General features: G+C 34.7%; 1 protein-coding gene across 2 annotated transcripts in view; it reads right to left on the reverse strand.

Moving 5' to 3' along the window:
- CNTN5 (contactin 5) overlaps positions 1–17,216 on the reverse strand; it is a 603,304-nt gene that overhangs the window by 217,847 nt on the left and 368,241 nt on the right. For both annotated transcript variants that reach the window (XM_088051481.1, XM_088051480.1), the window contains exons 5-6: positions 7,605–7,728; positions 2,310–2,485 (exon numbers count right to left, since the gene is read on the reverse strand). In XM_088051481.1, the coding sequence (XP_087907607.1) occupies positions 2,310–2,485; positions 7,605–7,728 (300 nt within the window). The remainder of the gene's footprint in view (positions 1–2,309; positions 2,486–7,604; positions 7,729–17,216) is intronic.

A 17,216-nucleotide genomic window follows, 5' to 3' on the forward strand; every position in this document is an offset into this window, starting at 1 on the left:
TATAGATTATCCTTCAAGCCATTAGAGTCCAGTAAAACTGCAGAGCACCAATTACTTTAATTACTTTAAGGTTAGGACATTTCCTTAAAAAAATCTATTCCAATGCGTTACTTTCTGTCTAACTGAAATGGACACACGTAGGCCAGCTGTTAACAAGAAATACTACACTATAAAGGTGATGAGGCACTGGAACGGGTGGCCCTTGGATCTGATTTACAACAACATTTCAGTGATACAAGCTTCTGATATGTTAGTATGTGTGATTAGTTAGTGTGGTGATATCATTAAACTTTAATTAATTTAAACAATATTAAAATCTGAGATGCTGCATAATGCAAATATTATTTCAACATGAACATCAACCATTTAAGATCAGGGAATTGAAGAAGCATTAAAACAAGAGTGGAAGAAAGAGTATCATACTACATAGAAATTGAGCTACAAATACACATTGAACTTGAAATTGCTCTTGTGAACAAGTTTCTCACAAGCTTCTAAAAGAACTTTAATCAGATATTACTCTATCCTTTTAAAAATATTTTTATGTCCTTATAACAGTTTTTTCTCTATTGCAAGTCCTGCAGCGTTATTTACTACATCTCAGCCCTTCCAAATAGTATTCCATGATTAAATTTTCCTAAGAAACTTTCATCAAAATTGCTAAATACTTTAATGAACAGAAATCACATTACAGACATTTCAATGTAATAATTTTGATACATTTAAAAGTAGGTGTGTAAGATAGTACAAACTTAAAAATCCAATGAAAATAAACCCATTAAACCAAATCTCTTCTTTCTTTTTTTTTCTTTATCTAAATTTGTTTTGTTTGAGGAGGCAGTATTATAAGTACATGGGGGCCTGAATGAACTGTAGATGTAGCTCTTGAAATTCATAGTTCTTCTGTTGTTTGAGCTCCAGCTCTCATTTTCCCTCTATTTTTCTTTTTTTTTATTTTTCAATTGGAGGTTAAATAGCCACCACATAGCCTTACTCTTGAGATGGGAAGAGAAATCTAAGGTTCAGACCCACAGAACCATATATTTTTACCAGTGGTTGGGTTCTCTAATCAAGAGATTTGTTGTAGGATAATTTTCTTGTCTAAAAGATAAAATGAAGTGGAATTTTATCAGAAGCTACATTTAAGACTGAAGTCTAGTAATACCATGATACTCTTGTGGTATTTAGAGTTTTAAACATGCTGCCCTGGCAGGAGAAAACTTTGACAAATGTCATTACTCTTCCCAGCTCAGAAATAAGTGGAAAGTGCCATGATCTCCTTACAAGCACCTTAATGGAATACACAGCAGCTAAGCAATAGATTTAAGAGGTCTGACTTGACCAGGGAGGGGTGGATTAAGGGAGGATCAGACCTCACACCAAATCTGCTGAGGTCTTGACAGCACCAGATGTATTAGTAGACATGCAGATGGCAACTTCTCCTTAAAACCACTGTTCCAGTTGCAGCTATAATGAAGATCTTCATGTTTCACAGTAATGTCTTATTTCCAGTGGGATCTGAGAAACTAGGATGGAGTTCTTTTTGCACTACTCCTCTTAAAAAACACTCCTGGTAGGAGTGTTTATCTAGATAAAGTAATAAAATTATGTTGGATTCCTTCCTCTAAAGTGCTGAAGGGAAATTAGGGTTGAAGAGAAATCCTGGCCCTTTTTTTCTGCTAGTATGTTTGAAAGAGAGCATGCTATTGATAGATCATAGCATTTACTTGGGAACATGAACTATTGATAACTTCTGAAAGTATATTGTAGTGAATGATTTCAAAAGTTAAGACATTTTTAGTTTCCATTAACAACTATAAAAACACCTTCAGCTCTATAATGTATGAAAGTACACTGGATCCATATGCAAAAACAAGGACATAAAACGTATATATTTATATACATATATACATTAAAAAAAATATAGTTAGAGGTGCAGAATATCCAACAGATATATAGGCACTTTATCTCATTCTATTCCTAAGTTTACAGTTCTTTCTTTCCTGCTCAGAGTGTGGCAAAATGATAGATGTTTCAGAAAACTAGCAATGAGTGAAATACATCATTGCAGAGTATTCAAATATGCCATTAAAGTACAGCATTTGGGATCATGTACTAGAGATATTTTCTAGATGATTCTATTTTAAAAGTAACAAGTCTACAGAAAATCACTCTCTTAAAATACTATTTTATTTCTAATTCTGAGATTCTTGCCCAACGATGTCTGTATCACTTATACAATGTATTCAAATTACAATTTAGTGTCTTATAAAGTCAGTTTTATCAATATATTAAAAAATGTTACTCACATGCAAACTGAAGAACAGCCTCTCTGCTTAAAATACTGCCAAATATGTTGGTAGTTAAACATTGATACTGTCCAGAATCTTTCATTTCACTGGGGTTGCTGATGATCAAACTTCCTTCTATTAAACTGAAGCGATAATCACTTTCAATGTCGATTTCAGTTCCATTTCGAAGCCATCTTAGGGAAAACAAAACAGAATAAAAACCTACTTGAGCATTTAACAGCCAAGTGAAGATATGAAACTAAGGACACAGAATCAGACAGCTACAGTTGTAATAATGAAGACAACTATTCAAAGATATCATGTGCAGGAACTCATTATTCTGGCAAAACTTGAAAGCAAAAAGCACAATCAAAATTTGATCTTCCACCTCTGAAGAGAAAGGATATTCTTTCTTTTGCCTATGCTGAATGAAAATAATGACCTCTTCTTTTTTTCTGTTTTTTCCCCCCCCAAAAAAAAACTAATGTTCACAAAGGCTTAAGACTTGACAACCGCATAGCAGATGCATCCTTTATGTCAGAAATAAGAATTTTACTGTGCTTATGATAATCAAAGTTTTCATTTATATTCTCTTATTAAAGCCTTAGGCCGAGCTGAGCATACAGGTAGCAGAGCTGAGTCTGCACTGCATGCAAACAAGAAAACTTTTTTTTCTATTCTTTCAGCATTTGATCTTCTCAGCCCAAGAATCAGAGATACCTCATTTAAATACATTTAAATTTAAATACAGTAGAAGGAAGAGGAAGACCTGTGAAAAGCAGGGTGGGTAGATTGATGTACATAGGCTGTTATGCAATATAGTATTTTGGCAACAGATAAAGACCAAATAATATCAGCTGAATCAGTATATACAAAATTTAAAGATTGGAACCAAAGACTGGAATTAACTGCTGGGTGGCCATTGGCAGCTCCTGGCAATTATTAGGTACATGGAAACCAAGATCAAATAAACAGTCCAAAGAGTTTCCTAAGTTAGGGAGGTGTTTGGGAGTGGAATAAGAAGCCTGAGCAGTAAAATCAAGGATGAGAGCAAAGATAAGATGGAAAAAGCCAGGCTGTAGGAAATGTAGAAAGTATCCCAACTGAGGCAAAGTTTTGAATAATTCCTGAATAAACACTTATTTTTATGAGGTTTCAGAAGTAACCTAAATGTCTCATAATTTTTCAGTTGTGCAAGTAGTTTTACTGGTTGGGTTTCTCACCTGTCCCAGTGATTGTCTGCCAAAAAGCCTCAGCCTCTCATTCATCTCAAAAGACTGAAACAATAAACCCTGAAATAGTGTATGAGAAAATATTTTGTGTGGTAGATTAATAGATTTCAGCAGTCATGAATAACCTCTTATATGAGTGTGTATATTTGCAGTTGAATTAAAAATAACATCCACATATGAAGACTTTTAGATTTGCTTTTTTGTCAAAATGTAATTACATGAAATTGTAATAAGAATACAAGGAAGAGATAAGCAGTGTAAACAGATAGGCTACAATTATTATAATGCCCAGATATTTTTTCATTACTCTTTCACTGTTATTCTGCAACTTCAAAGCCGGCTTGGGAAATCTCCAGGAACTTGCAAGTTTTGTCAGGCATCAGTGAAGTCTGGAAGAACTTGGCAACATTTAACTTTAACAGAGGCAACTTTAACAAAGCAAAATAATTATCAATTCACCCTATCTTGTTAATATTCATGGTGAATAAGGTGCAGAGAGCAGAATTCAGCTGCAGTAGCAGTGAATATCTCTTAATCCAAAGGTCAGAATTGTCAGAATTTGGATGAACTGTGAATCTGTTATTTGTCCCTTCTTTTCACAAGTGGACATTTTATTATAGAGTACCTCTGCTTCATTGAATGTAAGAAATTAATTTACGTTGACAATTTATTTATATTTTAAAGGATAGCAAGGGAAGTTTAGTAGATTAACTACTTTTTGAAATAGATTCATACACAGAAGAGTTAAAAAGGAAAACAATTTTTAATTTGAAAAATTGATTAATTAATGTTTTGAGTAAAATCATAACATGTGTTATCTTTATATATATATATACCCTTGTCTATATATGTGAAATAAAACATGCAAAATTAATTGAACTTGAATGGAAATTAAGATAGGGAAAATGCAAAAAATGCATGTTCTGGCATTTCCAAATGGAAACTGCCACAAAATTCTGTTAAATTTTGTAAAATTCTCTTTTTTCCTTTAGTTTCGTTTTCAGTTAAGTTCAATGAAAATATATGTTTGAATTCTACCTCAAAACTTTGGATCTCTATAGCTACTGGCCTCCATATCTTGGGGTCCATCCTGAAGGATTGTATTCCCCTCATATAATCTATGTACATTATATGAAAAGAAACACAGAATTTGGTGACTTTTTTTCTAGGTACCCTGGCTGATCTGGAAGGATAGAAACCAAAATATAACATTTTCAAGATCACAGATTGTTAGGAAACCTCAGATGCATTTTTTCTTAAAGAAAAGTGACAGATAACATTTCAAAATACTATAATCTGTCTTAAGCAGACAAAAAATAATTTTTAGAAAACTTTTTAAATTGCCTTTTCTAACAGGAAATGATACTGACAAAAACATTATTACCCAGCTTATGTGTGTCTTAAGTAAAAGAGTACATGCAGTGTTTCACAATCAGTGAAAGCTGAGTAGTTAAGAGGTATCTCAGGGAATTAAATACCTGCTTGTAGCTCTGTAACAATGCTGACCTGTGAGATCCCACAGGAAGTCTATAAATGTCTGGATTCCTCATCAGAGGATCACACTTATCTTCATTGTACTGGTCCTGACTTGTGATGCTAAAGTATATTTGCAGAAATGCTAAGCAAACAGAATCAGTTTATCTCAGGGAGTTATTCCCTAAAACTATGTCTTGAAATACCTTAATAACTGAAAGTTATGAAATTAAATATTATTATTTCAGGGTAGAGTTTGGACAAGGGGAAACAAAGCTCTTTGGAAGGGAGAAAATCTGAAATTATGTGAGCCTTCTCCATTATATTAAAAGAAAGTTGTGTTCAAAAAAACAAAAAACAAAATTGTGAACAGGTTACGAACACTCACAAATTGTACAGATTAAAGAAATTAATTTTAAAAAGGCAGAGATAACTTAATATTGACATTTTGAGTCCTTTAAATGTTTTTGGTTTTTTTTTAATGTAACTTTAAATAAATGCATACTGTGCTTTGGTTTTGGCTGAAAATAATTCTTAGCAGCTCAAGCCTCAGAGCACATGTAAATAAGGGTCCAGTGCAGCTGGCCAGGGTCTTTGGTAATGTAGTTGAGCAATAGCATACTCAAAAATTTGTATATCTTTAGATCTTTTGAGGCTACATTCCCTCTACATTTGTCCTGGAGAATAGTATCTTCCTCAGAGAGTAATTTTTACCTCTTTTCCCTCCCTTGAATGTTAGCGTGACTTGCAAGTGCTGTGCAGACAAGTGGCAGCAATAGAAGAAGAAGTTAAACTGTGCTGTTTGAATTAGGTGTTTTAGGTTAAATCTCTCCTTCCATGAGCAACAGTCAGGAAAGTTTGTTTATGAGACTGCTGGCACCAATTAATGTCTGGAGAACTGAAGAAATGGATATCAAAAAACCATAAAACAGCCCAGTTTGAAAGGGATGTTAAAAGATCATTTGCTCCAGTGTTATATGGAAAATGGAGCCTAGATGAGGTAATCAAACATTTTGTTCATTTGCATCTTGAAAACCTTCATTGATTATTGAGGAGTATGAAACCTTGCCTCTTGCCTCCTCTATGTGGCTCCTTGTAGAAAAAGAGTACCTATCCTCTTTGTAGTCACCCTTTAAAATATGCTGAAAGTCTGTGTTTGTTGACTGCATTCCACTGGGAAAATGCAAAAAATGGTTAAATGAAGAAAGAAAGGAGACAACATCAGTTCTCTGCAGACAAAATTTCTACAGGAATAATGAGGTTGTCTGGGAGACCTGAATATAGGACTCTCCTTTGGGGGTGAATTTGTGCCTTTTCCCCATAGTCACAGGCTATGTTTAGTGGACCAACAGCACTTTTGCAATATATGGAACTAATACACTATTTTTTTTTTAATCAATAAATCACCAGCAGGTATCAGAAATTACACAAGGAATGTCCTTAAAGAAAAATGCAACATGGTTTTCATACCACAGAGTGAGGAATTCTTGCTATTGTAGTTTGGAGTATTTCTGGATATTCATTCCTAATCCCATGTTACATGTTTTACTCACGCCTGTGCTGTTTGAGTGGGGGGGTTGTATCATGCATCAGATCCATTTAATGAGTCCATATGTTACAAAGAGGCAGATTGAGTGTTGTTGTGGTAGGGATGGCTAAGGATAGTACTGCTTCTGAATTTCTTCTACTTATAGAAATGCAAGAGTTGTGATTCAAACAACTCTAAGGAAAATTCAACCAGAATTCTGAGGTATTCACAAGTCAAATAAGGGTAAAAGGCAGAAGACAAAATGCAGAATTGATGATTGCCACCTATGACAAAACACAGTGAGAGTCCTTGTGTTCCCTTTGTATTTGAAGAATGACTGTGAGAAAATTTGAAGGGTTTGTGGAATAAATAACCAACCATATGTGCCCCCAGCCCTCTTACATCACTAGTAATTTGCATAAAATATGAGCAGAGACAGATCTAGCAAATGGGTAAGGTGACTGCAACATACTGTTACCACCTGTAAGGGTGCACCATCAATAAACTGCACTCTGAGGTCACAGGTGTGATCACAGGCCTGAATAATGGATAACTGTGGCATATAAGTCTGTATGGAAAAATAAGCAACAGGTGATGGTTGCAGAGGAATAAAATGGTAGACTTGTGAGTGAAAACCACCAGATTTGACTCAGCCATTGTATCTTGTAGTCCAAAGTCACTTCATGTAATGTACATATGCTTTGCTGCCTTCCCTATTTGTTGGGATAGTATTTTGTAGCTTGATAGATGTTTAGAAATAAACCCCAAAGAATTAAATATTTTGGTTTTTTTTCAGTTGTCACAGACAAACTTCAATAAACTGGACAAAAGAAGTCTCTCCAAACGGATAGAAATGATTCAGAGAGTACATAATTTGAAACTTAAAATATAGCTTTATCTTTAATCACTGCCACATCTGCTTCTTTCTTATTCATAATCACAAAAAGCATTCAATAGGAAAACCACTAGTGTCAGAGGGCTGTTTCTGTTGTTTCTCACCAAAATACATTGATTCTCAGAGCTGTACAGCAGGGGCTAATATTCTGAAAGCTAAAAAATATAAAATTCTGAAGCAGATACCTGTATGTGGGAGTAGGATTTCCACGTGCTTGACAATTCAGAGACACTTTCTTTTCCTCAGAATCAGTTGGAAAAATCATATCATCTGGCTCTTGTACAAACACTGGCCCATAATCAACACTCTCTGTGAAAAAAAGAAGTGCTACAATTTAGGACAGCTGAAAAAATGCAAACGTGTTATAGAATTTATATTGTGATTAAAGTATGCATGACTATATCTGTTTTCCACAGGTTCATGTTCCACTACTTCAGATGCTGCATTATAAAGCAACTATTAAAAGGGAAAAAAAAAGATAAAAATAAATATAAGAAATATTACTAAGTGAAGAATAAAGCACATAGTATGATTTATTTATTTTAAATACTAAATATTTTAAAATACTAAAATAATTTAAAAATATTATAGTTTTTTATACCCAAGAACGGCTTTCTCATCAGACATATTTTAGCCTGCAGTCTAGTGAGAAGCTCAAGATACTTAAGAGGAATTAACTCTGCTTATAGAGAGGAAGGTAAACAAATTTTTTCCTACTGCTTGCAGCAGCTTATGTCACAGAAAAGTAATACACAATTTTTCCCTTTATGTCAAGGAGTTGCTAAGAAAAATTACTTAGAAAATTAATGGCAAAAAACGGTGTCTGTTGTTAAATAATATATAGCTAAATCTGACATTTAATTTTCCTCCATTGTCTTCTTTAATTTTGGCATGTACTGTATCTTGATAAGAATTTACATTTCTGAACTAGTAAAGCTGAACAGACTCATAGAACATGTCTATGATTCTGGTTCATACATATTATGAAGTGAGAAGTGTAAGCCTTCAGAAAAGAAAAAGGTCACGAGTAGAGTATTCCTGATCATGTTGGTCTGAATAACTAAAATTCTCACTGTGCACCAGAAGCCTGTAGAATTTTAATAATTTTAGACTTACTCCAGACTCTTGAATGATTTAAATGCATGGTGCTCTTCATCTTTAAAGCACCAGCCTAATAATTTTTGTGCAGAGAGACAGCACCATTGTCCTTCTACTTGCAATGAAACATATGGAAGCAGGGTTTTCTCCATAAATTGTAGGGTTTCATATCTTCATGTGATAGACATCCTTCAGTTCTTACTGAGGAGAGCACAACACATTCAGCAGTTTACAACATCCTGCTCTCGGTCCCACTAACAGCAGCTTGAAGTGAAAAAGGTACACCTGAAGACATGGGGCTTGGTCACTGACTTGAAAATTATTTATTACATTATTTTACCAACTCCACACAACTTCCACCACATGTTATGGTTTCACAGTTTTGGGATCTGCAACCTTTATCATCCTAAGTTTTTAATTTATCATGCTAATAATAACCTTTATCATATTATCTAAGACTAACAGCCTTAGAATATCTGGATAAACAGAAAAAGGTACATGGGGCTACAATGTACAGGTACATGGGGAAGGGAAGGTGCGGAAAGGGGAAGGTGCGGGAAGGTGCGGGAAGGTGCGGGAAGGTGCGGGAAGGTGCGGGAAGGTGCGGGAAGGTGCGGGAAGGTGCGGGAAGGGAAGGGAAGGGAAGGGAAGGGAAGGGAAGGAAAGGAAAGGAAAGGAAAGGAAAGGAAAGGAAAGGAAAGGAAAGGAAAGGAAAGGAAAGGAAAGGAAAGGAAAGGAAAGGAAAGGAAAGGAAAGGAAAGGAAAGGAAAGGAAAGGAAAGGAAAGGAAAGGAAAGGAAAGGTGCGGAAAGGTGCGGAAAGGTGCGGAAAGGTGCGGAAAGGTGCGGAAAGGAAAGGAAAGGAAAGGAAAGGAAAGGAAAGGAAAGGAAAGGAAAGGAAAGGAAAGGAAAGGAAAGGAAAGGAAAGGAAAGGAAAGGAAAGGAAAGGAAAGGAAAGGAAAGGAAAGGAAAGGAAAGGAAAGGAAAGGAAAGGAAAGGAAAGGAAAGGAAAGGAAAGGAAAGGAAAGGAAAGGAAAGGAAAGGAAAGGAAAGGAAAGGAAAGGAAAGGAAAGGAAAGGAAAGGTGCGGAAAGGAAAGGAAAGGAAAGGAAAGGAAAGGAAAGGAAAGGAAAGGAAAGGAAAGGAAAGGAAAGGAAAGGAAAGGAAAGAAAGGAAAGGAAAGGAAAGGAAAGGAAAGGAAAGGAAAGGAAAGGAAAGGAAAGGAAAGGAAAGGAAAGGAAAGGAAAGGAAAGGAAAGGAAAGGAAAGGAAAGGAAAGGAAAGGAAAGGAAAGGAAAGGAAAGAAAGGAAAGGAAAGGAAAGGAAAGGAAAGGAAAGGAAAGGAAAGGAAAGGAAAGGAAAGGAAAGGAAAGGAAAGGAAAGGAAAGGAAAGGAAAGGAAAGGAAAGGAAAGGAAAGGAAAGGAAAGGAAAGGAAAGGAAAGGAAAGGAAAGGAAAGGAAAGGAAAGGAAAGGAAAGGAAAGGAAAGGAAAGGAAAGGAAAGGAAAGGAAAGGAAAGGAAAGGAAAGGAAAGGAAAGGAAAGGAAAGGAAAGGAAAGGAAAGGAAAGGAAAGGAAAGGAAAGGAAAGGAAAGGAAAGGCTTGGAGTCTTAAAAAGCATAAGAAATGTGGGAGACACAGTTCTCCCTCCACATGTTAGTGTTTTTGAGATGCAAATTTCCATGTCTTTAAATTGTTACATTTGGGGTTTCTCAGCTCTCTTATCATACAGTAAAAAGATGACATAAGACCCCAATGTGCTTGTCAACCTTTCTTTTTAATGACTACACACTTATTATACACTTCAGTTTTGTCTTTTTACACTACTATTCAAGTGCTAATTTTGAAAACACCTATATTTCCAAGTGTGTATGCTTCTGCTGGAATAGTTTCAAACAATTAGCCTGTCAATTTGTAAAGTCAGCAAATAAGAGCAGCAGCAATTAGTAGTTTCTCTTTCCCATAATTTTCCAGTTTATTAGCCCTGCTTGTATGACTGTGTAAAGGAGTGTGGATTTCTGTTTTGCATATTTATATTACTGTGTAGGTACATTGTTTTGCTTGGGTTTATTGGCAGAAATGTGTGTTCTTGCACAAATATCTGCATTATTTAAAAAAATAAAACCACAAATTAAGCAATCACAATAAGTGATTTCTGATGTGTGCTGATATTATTGAAGTTTAAACAATAATAATATTATTTAATAATATAATAAAATAATAAAATATAATGATAAAATATAATAATAAAATAAATAATAAAATCCAGTAATAAATTTTGAGAAACACATCTTAAAATGCCATGGGGGAAATGGATTCAGCTTGCAAAACTTATTTCAAAGGAGTGTTGGTACAAATACAGTGTGTGGATTGTTTCTTATAATTTGGTCACCTGCTTCTGGCATTGCACAAAAGAAAATACTAATGAATGTAGGTGTAAATAAACAGAACTGACATTGAGCTAGAGTTTAGAAAAAACAAGAATTAATTAAGGATAACAAATCTAAATCATGGCTTTAGATTTAAGTGTTATTTCATGGAGCTAGTAGGCATATGGATAGAGTGTATATTAATGAAGATTAATGATTTTTATCTTCTCCCTAGGAGGGACTCTGTAGACAAAATATAGTATCACAGTCTATGACTGCTGGAAAGAAAGAAAAAGATGCAAGGGTAGGTGCAGGACCAGAACATGGCACACTCTTATCCTCTCCCAAAGCCACTCAGACAGAGATTTCTGTAGCTTTTGACTCAGCCATAGACCTTAGGACAAGGAAGCACCTTTGGACACCATGGTCCCACAGACAGCTGCAGACTCCCCTTGAGCCACAGAGAGGGGAGCAACCCAACCCCTCTGTGTGACCTTGAATTAAAATTTTCTGATTCATGAACCATTGGCTGGCTCTTCTGCATTGTGTGGTCTTGCTGGGGAAATATCCCTGGCCTTATTCTTATTGCCCTCAGTTTCTTATTATATTTTTGTATATATCTTTGTACATATGGATATATAAGCTATATGTTTACACACACACACACACACACACACACACACACACACACACACACAGAGTCTCTTATAGTTATGTATGTTTTCTGATGCCTTCAGGAGTCCAAAGGCATCAGGTTTCTTTACACCCATTTTCTAGCCGTGACCAATGCTCTTAAACAGGATAGTCCTTTGTGAGTGTGCATGGCAGGATTTGAGCTCCACACCTTTTTTTTTTCTCTTTAACTTCTTAAGAACATAAAATTAATGAATTTTCAACATACATGTTAGCATGCATATATTTCAATTTACTATTATGATTTCTCAAGGGAAATATTTCTGTTCCTCATGGAGATTTTTACTACATAAGATACAGAAAACTGGTTGCTTTAAGTGCTATCTTATTTAAGAACAGTGATTTACCAGAGGGTCTTGGGAATACAGGTGTTCACTGGAACCAGCACTGCAACAGCTAGTTTGTGGTCCCCTTAAAAAGTTTTAAGTTGCCATTTTCAACCTGGGCAATTAAAAGCACTAAATGCTTTCATTAGGATTTACTATTTAAACTGGTGTCATCCAGAAAGGCAAGGATATGGAAAACATTCAAAATACAAGAAAAAAATCCCTTTTAAATTCTTGAATATGCTTCAGAGCAGTGCTTCTATATTCTTTGAGTGCCAGCATTCTCCTTACAGCACTTCTGCACTTAAATTTTCTGGAACATGTGACTTCTTAGTACCAAGTATTTTAATCCTCATGGGAATGTAAACTGGAATCAGTATCTGGCGAATCAGACAGTAGACAAAATGTGGTTTCTCTCTCTTATCTACAGACACTCTTTCATACTTTCATTCTCTCCCTCAGTTACTGATGAGAAAAATAAAAAAAATCAGATGTTTAGTTCTTCTTGCCAAGCAATGGAGATATCATAACAATAAGCTGCATATGAGGATGAAGTTTCCTGTACTTTAAATAGTGTAGCAACTGAAATAGTGTAATTCCTCAAAAGTTGTTTTCTTGTCACCAATTTTGATAAAATTCTGGTCAATTAATACACTGAGAAAATGAATTAATTCCTGGAACCATAGGAACACAGAGGTGGGCAGGAAAGAAACATGACCCTGTTCAAACTCCTCAAAAATTGGAGCTGCACTGGCACTATTACTTTTAGTGTCTCATAATTCTAAGTGCTGTACTTCTATAGAAGAAAAGAAATGAGGTTACTATAAAGGTTTTCCTACATGAGTGCCCTCCAAGATGCATAACTGGCCTAATCAATCATGGATCCAACTTCTCAGTCTGGGCTACTGGTGGGAAGAAGCAGCAGACACATTATGTGAGGGGATACGCTCAGGCAGCCTTTGTATATGGAGGAAGGAAGTATTCCTTCAGGTCTTCTCCCCTTTCTCTGCTCATGTCCCTCTGGAAGCACTTTTTACAGGACCAGGAAGAATGTTTTCCTATTGCTCTATTTTCCACCCCCATGATTCCAAGACTTCTTGAACCCTTGTAGAGATGGAAGAATTTCCTAATGAAAAGCTACACAAGGAATGTAAAATGATGGAAGTTCTAAAGCAGCCTAAAATGAGGGATCACTAACAGATGTTCCATCCTAGAATACAGATGATTGTACTCCCTATACAGAGAAATGTATCTATCCAGAAAAGCACTTACTTGACACAACACAGACCAAACTACATCCCAGTGATATAGGTATTAATGTGTTCAAGACACATTAAGAAGGTTGAATAAATTGTTGTTCATAAGGCCATATATGCTGCTGAAATCTGCATGTAAGAAGACGTAATTAAAATTAAACAAAGTTGTTTCATTTCAGATTGGTCCTACAAACTGAAAGATTCTTTTTGCTATAGGTGGATCACACTATGACACTATTCTCTATCAAACTTGATTTTGAATTTCTTCCCTTTTTTGGTTTACAGGTTATGCTTGTTGTATGAACTTCAGGTGATGACTCCAAAGGATCATCTGATTACCTTTGTTATCATGGAACAAGACTGCTTAACCTGTTCTGTAATTCAGAAATATTTTAGATGTATATTCACACTGATTTAAATGGAAACTTAGTGCTTTGCTTGGATAAAAGCTAGAAGCTATTTTGTTTTTTGTTTAAATACTGAGAGAAAAAATTTAACTTCAGTGTTAATATTTATTTTACAAGTAGGTCCTATGATATAATCTTTCACTTTTACTCCTAAGAAATAAGAAAAATACTATTCATTTTAATATCACTATCATATGCCAAAATATTACATATTTTCAAAATTTACTTTAATATAATAAAAAATAAGCCCACAGATTTATCAAGGCAAGATACGTTCCGATTGTTAAATCCCTGTGTAACATATTTTAAAATAACAAAGGTGGCTGAAATTTACAATAATTATATTGCATATTTAGAAGCAGAGACACAGACACGTGTATATATATATATATACACATATACATACATGTATATTTGCAACATATATTTCTAAAAAACATTTTAATTTTTAAACTGCATTTCAGTCAACTTAAAAGCTGAGAAACTTTGAGAGAAGCTGAGGTTGATACATGTGCCTCAAGGTATGTACATTGATTTAAGTGTGCTGCAAGGTGGAACATTGTACAGTACATTCATTATTAAGTTTATACTGTAAAGATTACATTATTTTCTCATATTTTCAGATTTATCTTTTCTGAAACATGTTTATTTGCTTATTAAGCAAGATGATACAAGACTTTACTGTTGCTTGAAAATGTTTGTTCTGTGGTCTGAAACAAATAAATCTGTTGTAAATTTAGCTTATAATATCTAAACCACATATGAATCAATGTTATCAAATGTTTTTAGCAATGGAAAAAATTAGTAGTTTGTGTCTATAATTCAGACTGATAAGTGCTGAATCTGACAGATGGTGGGGAAACAGGGACTGTAATTTTACGAAAATTAGATTTGGATCTTGCATATCTTGGGGTTCATTGATTTAAACACTTTCAGTAGTGACACAGACTGTTCTTAATTTTCTTGTAAAATGTGTCTAACCAAAGATGAAAGGACAAAGAGATGCCCTATTCAAGGTTAAGTTCAATTATCTTTACTGCAGCAATTCCAAAAGTTTTTGGAACAGTAGGAAAATATAAGAGTTTGCAGTTTTATGATTCTTCAAGAGTATTTAATGAATAATTCATACTTTCTATTCACATTTTTTAGTCCTGACTTTACACATTGATACATAGTTTGAAGAGAAGCACCACATTGCCTTAGCTGCATGTTTATGCTAAATAATTCCAAATAGTTTAAAGTCAGCAGTGAGCATAATTCTTTTAATTTAAGATATCAGGAAACACATGTTGAATTGAAAGTGCAAATGAAATAACATCAAGTCAGTATAAAAGGACTTTATTACAAGCCATGTCAGGTGTTTGAGCATGTCTGCTGGGAAATCATTTGAGAAGTCGCTTGAGAACTGGTATAATTCAGCAGCTAATAGAAGTATTTTTGGGTATTTTTTATGGCAAACTTCACTCCTGAATTTATGGAATATATAAGACATTTGAATTATGAAAATTCTCCATTATAATAATATAAATATGTTTTCTCTCCTCTTAAAAATGTCCTCTCATTTGAAGCAGTGGAGTCTCATTACCACAGGATGCTGTAGTATTTCATAATTTAGGAAGCCTTGGCTGGTAAACATGGCCACTTAACTCTATCATCACATAGCAGTTATAGGATGCTAACTAGAATATCTTTACTTCAAGACCTGTAAAAATGGAAATTAAAAAAAAAACCCTCAAAAAATACTTTCAGGCCAAATCAAAATCAAGAAATTTAGTAATATATATAAGCGTAATGACAGATAGTTGAAACACACACTTATTCTCTGTTTCTAAATATCAAAGATATTTATGCAGGCATCAAGTTATTAACAGAACGGGGCGAGGTTTAGAAACAAGTAACATTCAGCTGCCATAACAAACGTGTTCAAGTCCTCTTAGATGATGCAGATTATCTTACTTGGTCATGTGCTGATCTCTTCTAAATACAATGTCATACCTATGTTTGTGCTATGCAGGCACTTCAGATAATCAAGGGCTTTTAAAACATTATCAGGTGACTCAGATTAACCTGTTTCTACAGCTGTGTAGACACAGCTAGATACACCAAAAGTTGTAAGTGAAATACATCTCCTAGGGCTATTTATGTAGTCTTTAGAAGAGTGGTGTTCCCCTCCTCTTGGTCAAATACTCTGTTCTTTAGGCCTTATGAGGTATGGCCCTTTTACAATTTTGTCTCCAGTCAGTGGTTTTTCACCTTCTCTTGAAAAACTGATGAATCTCAGCTGCTGTGCTGCAGTGTGGCCTCAGTGTTTTGAGAAGAGCCATGATTGCTGACCTCAATCATAGATCGTATCTGTGGTATGATGATCATCCCTGAGGTATAATCTTGCCGTGCTTTCTGGAGATGTCCAGGATTTCTAGTTCCAGCTTGTACTGTATTATTCAATTAGTCTGTATGTTTTGCTTTCTCCTTTAGTCTTTAGATATTTGTGCTGTAGAAGATCAGCATAACAGACTGTAGTTCTAATAGACATTAATTTTAACCTGCTCTTTTAAAGTTGTCAGGGAGGAGTTATCAGTGTCTGGTGGATGGGCAAAAACAGAGCTCACTCTAGTCACTGCTTAAAAGAGTGTTGCAGTGGAAGGACAAATGTAGAAACATTCCCCTATTCCAGAAATGGTATCAAACAGAATTTATCTGCTGACAGGATCAAATAGTTTATTTTCTAGATCAAAATTTATTCAGGGAACATATTTATGTTTGTATATATAAGCCATTTTTCTACACAAACCATATGTATACACCATTAACTTTCAATACATGTAAGGCATTTTCCAGGGGAAAAAAGACTTTGCTGAGAGAAGTAACCTGTTATCACACTCAAGATATTGTGTGAATTTCATTGAACTGCAAGTTTTTAGTCACAATTCTTTCCTCTTTTATATCCTTAGACTAATATGCTTATGTATCCCCTAATATCTCCTTCATTTGCCTTCCTTTCTTTCTTTCTATCTTTCTTTCTGGCTTTCTTTTTTGACTGCAATTCAGGTAATCACTGTCACTAAAGAAGTGCTATTAGAAATGTGGCTTTTTAAAATGCAACCAAACATGGGAAAATATGTATTTTTACTATGAATTATTCATTTAGAGGTGAATGATACCATATCACACCAGAAACACTATCCAAGCATGCACATAAGTACATGCATGACAGAGTTGACTACAGAATAGAATACAGAATCTATTCTACAGAACAGATAATTTAGAGAAAAAGTAGTTTTATAAGATTTACTCTTCATGTTTAATTTATATTTTTAACATTCATGATTAAATGAAAAAAAATCAAAGGGTAAAAAAAAATATTTATAAAAAGTGGCTTACATTTTGCTACTAGGTGAAATTGTGCTGTAATGGAATTTTAAATCACTGGTTTGCTATTTTCATGTAGCAACACCTGCATAAAACCATTTTGCATAGGGATCTTTAAGAAAGGATATTTTAACTGGTGACTTTAAGGCTGTTCTGAAGAACCTAAAGGAAAGCAGCTCATTTCCACCTTGTGACATTTAATAAAATTCAAAGTTATGTCTGAGAAATACTGAAGTAAGCTGACAAAAATGTACTGATTTTGAAAAATGTTTCCAAGTTTTATAG

Source organism: Pseudopodoces humilis, chromosome 2, assembly GCF_049639895.1.
Source record: "Pseudopodoces humilis isolate 2021_Gansu_Grassland_sample_001 chromosome 2, ASM4963989v1, whole genome shotgun sequence".
NCBI classification, from domain to species: Eukaryota; Metazoa; Chordata; class Aves; order Passeriformes; family Paridae; genus Pseudopodoces; species Pseudopodoces humilis.